The sequence below is a fragment of the Belonocnema kinseyi genome, chromosome 1 (genome assembly GCF_010883055.1).
Source record: "Belonocnema kinseyi isolate 2016_QV_RU_SX_M_011 chromosome 1, B_treatae_v1, whole genome shotgun sequence".
Classification (NCBI taxonomy): Eukaryota; Metazoa; Arthropoda; class Insecta; order Hymenoptera; family Cynipidae; genus Belonocnema; species Belonocnema kinseyi.
In genome coordinates, this window is record NC_046657.1 from 44,388,998 (window position 1) to 44,397,264 (window position 8,267).

General features: G+C 18.5%; 1 protein-coding gene across 2 annotated transcripts in view; it reads right to left on the reverse strand.

Annotated features, from left to right (window-relative positions):
* The window catches only part of LOC117173886 (polycomb group protein Pc), a 31,688-nt gene that overhangs the window by 18,585 nt on the left and 4,836 nt on the right, over window positions 1-8,267 (reverse strand). For both annotated transcript variants that reach the window (XM_033362541.1, XM_033362535.1), the window contains exons 2-3: window positions 5,056-5,099; window positions 4,852-4,975 (exon numbers count right to left, since the gene is read on the reverse strand). In XM_033362541.1, the coding sequence (XP_033218432.1) occupies window positions 4,852-4,975; window positions 5,056-5,099 (168 nt within the window). The remainder of the gene's footprint in view (window positions 1-4,851; window positions 4,976-5,055; window positions 5,100-8,267) is intronic.

An 8,267-nucleotide genomic window follows, 5' to 3' on the forward strand; every position in this document is an offset into this window, starting at 1 on the left:
TTAAAAAATTTTAATTTCACTTTTTTCAAATTTGAATATTTTCAACTTAATATTTTGAATCTAAAATTCTTTAATTAAAAAAAAATTTAATTAAAAATTCTTTAGTTTTGAATATTTTCAATTCCAGATTCTTCATTTATAAATATTTTTAATTCTTCAATTTTGAATATTTGCAATTTAAGATTCTTCAATTTCTAATTTTTCCAATTAATATTCTTTAGTTTTGAATATTTTTCATCAAAGATTCTTCAATTTTTAACATTTCCAATGCAAGATTCGTCAATTTGAATGATTTTTAATTTTGAATATTTTCAACTGAAGATTCTTCAATTTAGATTATTTGTAATTAACATTATTTACTTTGGCATATTTTCAATTAAAGATTATTAAATTTTAAACATTTCTAATGAAATATTCCTTAATTTTAAGATTTTTTATTTGAATTTTTTTTCAATTTAAGATTGTACTATTTTAACAATTTTCAATTATATATATATTTTCAATTTCACATTCTTCAAATTTTAATATTTTCAACTCAATATTTTTCAGTTTATAATTCTTTAATTAAAAAAAATGTGATTTAAAATTCTTTAATTTTAAATATTTGTAATTTAAGATTTTTCAACTTTGAATAATTGCAATTAATATTCTTTAGTTTTGAACATTTGAAATTAAACATTCTTCAATTTTAACCATTTTTAATTTGGAATATTTTCAACTTAAGATTTCACTATTTTAACGATTGTCAATTTAAATTTATTTAATTTGTTGCATTCTTCAATTTTAACGATTTTTAATTTACAATATTTTCAATCAAATTAATTTTCGATTAAAAATTCTCTAATTCTGAATATTTTCAATTCCAGATTCATCACTTTTAAATCATTTTAATTCTTAAATTTTGAATATTTGTAATTAATATTCTTTATTTCGACATATTTTCAATTAAAGATTATACAATTATAAAAATGGTTAATAATATATTTGTCCATTTTAACGCTTTTTAATTCGGAATATTTTTCAGTTTAAGATTTTACTATTTTAACGATTTTCAACTTAAGATTATTCCATTTAAAATATTTTCAATTTCACATTCTTCAAATTTGAATATTTTAAACTTAATACTTTTCAATTCATAATTCATTAATTTAAAATTCTTTATTTTGAATATTTTCAATTTGATATTTTTAATTTAAAATGTTTTAAATTTGAACATTTTCAACTTAATATTTTTCATTTTTGGAACATTTTTCAATTTATAATTCATTCATTAAAAAAAATGCTTTAATTTTTAATATTTTAAATTTAAATTTTAAAAAATTTTTAATATCTTCAATCCAAAAATTTTAAATAAAAAAAATTCTTCAATTTGGCACATTTTCTAATTAAGGGCATGTGACGCAGCTAAATACCTATATTACCGACCTCACTTTTCAGTTCACTAAATGTTTTTTTTTTTAACCTAAGAACTTTTTTTGTAAATAAAATGTCGGAGCAAAAGTACAAAAATACAAAGTTTACAAAAAAAGTTCTTAGGTTCAAAAAAATATTCAGTGAACTGAAAAAGTGAGGTCGGTAATATAGGTATTTAGCTATGTCACATGCCCTTAATATTTTTTAATTTAAAATTCTACCATTTTAACGAATTTCAATTAAAGATTCTTTAATTTTGAATATTTTTAATTCAAAGATTCTTCTATTTTTAACGATTTTCAATCTAAAATTCTATCAAGTAATTGATTTTCAATTTAAGATTATTCTATTTTGAATAATTGCAATAAAGATTCCTCAACATTTGCAATTTAAAATTCTTTTGTTTTAAATATTTTCAACGTAAAAGACTTTAATTAAACATTCTTTTATTTTGAATATTTTCAATTTTAGATGGTATTATTTTAACAATTTTCAATTTAAGATTCTACTATTTTCTCGATTTTAAATTTATATTTTCAATATTTTCAATTCAAGATTTTACCAATTTTAAACATTTTCAAATTAAAATTCTTTAATTTTTAATATTTGCAATTCCAGATTTTTTAATTTGAACGATTTTCATTCTTCAATTTTTAACATTTTCAACTGACTCTTGAATATTGAGTTTGAATTGATAAATTCTTTCATTTTTAATATTTTCAATGAAAGATTCTTCAATTTGGAATATTTTCAAAATCATATTTTTCAATTTGGAACATTTTCTTAATTTTAAATTCTTTAATTTTGAATATTTATAATTCTAGATTCTCCATTTTTAACTATTTTTAATTCTTCAATTTCAAATAATTATAATTTAAGATTTTTCAATTGTCAATATTTTTAATTTACGATTATTCAATTTTTCATATCAATTAAAGATTCTTCAATTTTGAACATTTTAAATTTAAAATTCTTTGATTAAAAAATTTTTTAATTTAAAATTCTATCATTTTAAGAGTTTTAATTTAAAATTATTTAATTTTTAATATTTTCAATTAAAGTTTCTTCAATTTTGAATATTTTCAAATACAGAATTTACAATTTAGAACATTTTTAATTAAAGATTCTTCGATTTTAAGAATTTTATTTTTAAATTATTCAATTTTTAATATTTTCAATTTTAACTCGTTTGAATTTGGAATATTTTCAATTAAAGATCATTCAATTTTCAACATTTTCAATTTAAGATTCTTCAAATTTGTATATTTTGCACCTATTATTTTTCAATTTGAAATTCTTAAGTTTTGAATATTTGCAATTAAAATTCTTTAGTTTTAAATATTTTCAATTCAAGAATTTACTTAAATTTTGAATTTTTGCAATTAAGATTCTTGAATTTTAAGAGTTTTAATTTTAAATTCTTTAATTTAAAAAAAAAAAAAAATTATTTAAAATTATTTAATTTTTAATGTTTTCAATTAAAGATTCTCCAAATTTGAATATTTTGCACTTATTAATTTTGCTTTTCGGAATATTTTTATTTGAAATTCTCTAGTTTGGCCTTTTTATAATTAAAATTCTTTAGTTTTAAATATTTTCATTTTGCAATATTTTCAATTTAAGATTTTACTATTTTTTCGATTTTTAATTTGGAATAATTTCAATTAAATGGATTTTTAATTGAAGATTATTCAATTTTGAATTTTTCCAATTAAATTCTTGAATTTTAATTTTAAATTCTTTAATTAAAACATTTTTTAATTAGAAATTATTTAAATTTTAATATTTTCAATAGAATTTTCTTAAATTTGGAATTTTTGCAATTAAGATTCTTGAATTTTAAGAGTTTTAATTTTTAATTCTTTGATTTACAAATTTTTTTATTTAAAACTACTTAATTTTTAATATTTTCAATTAACAATTCTTCAAATTTGAATATTTTGCAATTATTATTTTTCTTTTCGGAATATTTTTATTTGAAATTCTCTATTTTGGCCTATTTATAATTAGAATTCTTTAGTTTTAAATATTTTCCTTTTACAATATTTTCAATTTAAGATTTTACTATTTTAACGATGTTTAATTTGGAATAATTTCAATTAAATCGATTTTTAATTGAAGATTCTTCAATTTTGAATTTTTGCAATTAAATTCTTGAATTTTAAGAGTTTTAATTTAAAATTCTTTAATTAAAACATTTTTTAATTTAAAATTATTTAAATTTTAATATTTTCTATAGAATTTTCTTCGATTTTGAATGTTTGCAATTAAGATTCTTAAATTTTTAAAGTTTTAATTTAAAATTCTTTAATTTAAAAATTTTAAACTATTTAATTTTTAATATTTTCAATAGAATTTGCTTAAATTTTGATTTTTTGCAATTAAGATTCTTGAATTTTAAGAGTTTTAATTTTAAGTTCTTTGATTAAAAAAAAATTTTATTTAAAACTATTTAATTTTTAATATTTTCAATTAAAAATTCTTCAAATTTGAATATTTTGCAATTATTATTTTTCTTTTCGGAATATTTTTATTTGAAATTCTCTAGTTTGGCCTATTTATAATTAAAATTCTTTAGTTTTAAATATTTTCATTTTGGAATATTTTCAATTTAAGATTTTACTATTTTAACGATTTTTAATTTGGAATAATTTCAATTAAATCGATTTTTAATTAAAGATTCTTCAATTTTGACTTTTTGCAATTAAGATTCTTGAATTTTAATTTAAAATTATTAAATTTGAAATATTTTCAATTAATGATTCTTCAATTTTAAATATTTTGAATATTTTAAATGAAATCAATTTTCATTTGAAAATTCTTCAATTTTGAACATTTTCAAATAAAGATTCTTAAATTCTAAACATTCTCAATTTAAAATTCTTTAATTTAAAAAAATCTTAACTTAAAGTTCTTGAATTTAAACGATTTTAATGTGGAGATTCTTCAATTTTGAATATTTAAAATTGAAAATTCTTTAATATTTGAATTAAAAATTATTTAATTTCTAATATTTTCAATAGAAGGTCCTTCAATTTTGAATTTTTGCAATCAAGATTCTTGAATTTTAAGAGTTTTAATTAAAAATTATTTAATTTTTGACATTTTCAATTATTGAATTTTAAAGATTTCGAATTTTGAATATTTTAAATTTAAGATTTTACTACTTTGACGATTTTTAATTCTTCAATTTTGATTATTTCCAATTTAGAATATTTTCAACTTTAAGGATTTTAAATGGAAGATTCTTCAATTTCACCGATTTTCAATTTGGATTATGTTCAATTTATTTATTATTATTTTTTTTTTCAACTAGAATAGTTTAATAGACTTCTTACAAAAACTGAAGAGACAAATTTTCAACTAAAAAAAGATGAATTGTAAGGCAAGAATAAAATAAATAAATAAATAAATTAAAGTAAATTAACAATATCTTACATTATATCTAGTATCCCTTCGCCTCGGTCTTCTCGTTGCTATATCCGCTCCTCTTTGACTTTCTTCATAAAGCTCAATCAGTCTGACATCCAAAATATTTTCTTCTGGTTCCCACGTATTGTATCTGTAGTAAACAATTCATTTAAACATCATCGCCTCTTATTGTTATTCACTAGATTATTATTAGATTATTGCGAAACTTACTTTTTACTCCAGCCTTTCCACTTTACAAAGTACTCCACTTTGCCCTGAAAAATTTCAATTTTTTAATCAGAAATTTGTCTATTTTTAGGTCTGTGAGAAAATAATCTGAAAGAAAATTTTAAACGTAAAAAAATAGAGATCCTATCTTTCTGAATAATTTTCAATCTTTATGATAGAAAGAGATCTCTTAAAATTGTTTTTAAAAAAAATATATCTTTTATTATCTTGAAACCTTTTAAAATCCTTACAAGCTTCAAAATATTATTTCTAAATCTTCAATAATGTACAATTTGTTTAAATTTGTTTTCAAATCTTGAAATTAAACATTATTTTTTAAATTATCTTCAAATCTTCCAGATTATTTCTTTAGAATTTTGAAAATCTGTTTGAATATACTCTTAAAATTAATTTTTCTGAATAAAAAATTGTTTCCAATTTTCCTAGAAGTCGCAATAAATTTTGTGTTATTATTTTGAAACCCTTTTTTATATATGTTCAAATTTGTTCAAGTTTTCGATTATTTTTCATCTTTTCAAAACTTCTAAATACCTGTTAAACATACTCGAATTATTCCTACATTAATAATTGTTCAATTGATAGTTATTTATCAAAATTTGTCTTTGTATTGAAATCTTTTAAAATATTCCGTTAAAATTAATTTTTCAAAATAAAAAATTATTATAAATTTTCTCGGAATCTTAATAAATTCTTTTGGAACTATTCAAAATGATTAAAAAGCTTCTAAATTTTTTGTTCAAACTCTTAAAAATCTAGAATTTGTTTAAAATTAATTTACATATTTCAAGGTTTTAATTATTTTTTCAATACTTCCAAAACATCTAAATATCTCTTAAACTTCTCTCATTTATTTTAAATTAATCGTTTCTTAATCGTTGCTGATTCATCAAAATTTGTTTTGAAATGTTTTCAAATATTCTGTCAAAATTAATTTTTCAAAACAAAAAAACACAGAAAATATTCCCAGGAATCTTAAAAATTGACTTAATTATTTAAAAAATGGTTTAGTTTTGAATATTCGGTTTATAATTGCTCATTTTAAAGAAATAAATATTTAAAAATTGTGGGATTAAAAATGTAATATTTTTGAAGACCGTACAAGTTCAATTTTTAACATTCAGATCAGTAATTTGATCATTTTTTAATAGTCGAAAATAATTATTAATTTATTTATATTTACACTTAATAAAGTAAAAATTATTTTTTATAGTTGCATTTTTATTCAAAAAAAAAAAAAGATGAAATTCTACTAAAACAGATACATTTTGTAATCGAAAAGACCAATTTTCGAATAAATATTCAATTCAAATCGTTCAAATTCCTAATTTTTAAAGTAAAAATATTGCATTTTCAACACAACATATGATTTTTTAACAAAAACAAAATGCAAACAAAGTGATGAATTTTTAACGAAATCTAGCAATCTTCAACTGAAACAGATGAATTTTAAACCAAAAAGATGAATATTTGACTAAAATACTTATATTTTTTAAACAAAAATTTAATTTTCAAACAAGAAGATTAATTTTCAACAAAAAAATACGATTTTTCAAGAATATATACGAATTCTCAACCAGGCTAAATTTTCTAATAAAAATAATAATATATATTTGAATCTTCAACCGAAAATGGTTGAATTTTTAACCCATTATTTTAATTTTCAACTAAATAATTGAATCTTCGAAGAAATATAAAATTTTTTAACAAGAAATGGTTTTATTTTCAACAAGAGTTTTTTTCCAACCAAAAGAATTAATTTTAAACTGAAATTTCAAATATTTAATATTTTCTATAAAAAATACGATTTTTCAACGAAATACATGAATTTTCAATGAAACAGTTGAGTTTTTAAATAAAAAATTAAAATTTTCGAACAAATGGAATATTTAGCTTTTAAGTATAAAATAAATTAAATTATTTTCAACCAAGCTGATGAATTTTCAACTAACATAATGAATGTTTAACGGGAAAAGTTAAATTTCGAATGATAAAGGTAAATTTAAAAAAAAAGGATTTATTATTTTTTTTTTTAAGAAATATGCAACAAAATATAAGAATTTTGAAATAAAAATGATGAATTTTCAAAAAGATGAATTCGGAAGCTAAATTTTTTTTAAAACAAAAAAAAACTTTACAAAATACATGGATTTTGAAATAAAAAGATCAATTTTCATTCAAAAATTAATTAATTTTAACACAAATTGATACATTTTAAACTAAAATGATGAATCTTCAACTAGAATAATAAAATTTTCAACAAAAAATCTTATTTTCATCCAAAAATATTAATTTCTATAAAAAAACAAAAGAAGTTTTTCAACAAAGTATATTAATTCTCAACACCAAATAGTTAAATATTCAACAAAAAAAGATCAAATTTCAACGAAATAGTTGAATTATTAACTCAAAAAGATAAGTTTTCAACCAAAAATAGAATAATTTAATTTTTATTTAAATAAGAAAGCTAATATTCCACACAAATAAGTATCAACGAAAGTGATGAATTTGAATAAAAAAAGATGAATTTCAAAACAAAATGATAGATATTTACCTGTAACACTTACATTTTTAACCAAAAAGAGTAATTTTCACACAAGAAGATTAATTTTATACAAAAAAAAAAGACTATTCTTCAAGAAAATAAATGAATTTTCAACAAAAAACTTAAATTTTCATACAAATATTTATACATTTTCAACAAAAAATGGTTTAATTTTCATTTTCAGTTATAAAAATATTAATTAATATTTTCAGCTTAAAATAAAATTCATTTTCAACTAGAGATGAATTTTCAATTCAAACTATGAAACTTCAATATAAAAAAATTAATTTTTAACGAAATATTTTAACTCTTAAATCAAGTAATTCAATTTTGATTTTAAAGAAATCTAATTCTTGCTAAATATTTCTTTGCATTTGTTGACCTAGAAAAAGCTTTTGACAAGATAGATAGAAGTAAACTTTGGGAAATTCTGAAAGAGTATGGAGTCAATGGATGGTTCCTACAAGCTATAAAAACAATATATACGTGTAGACAAGCAAGTGTAAGGGTAATGGGAATGTGAGTGACTGTTTCGATATTATTCAAGGAATTAGACAAGGATGCGTTATGTCCTCATGGTTATTTATATTATTTATGGACAAGTGTTTAAGAATGGCTCTCTTCGACGAAGAGGGTGTGGATCTCGAAACAG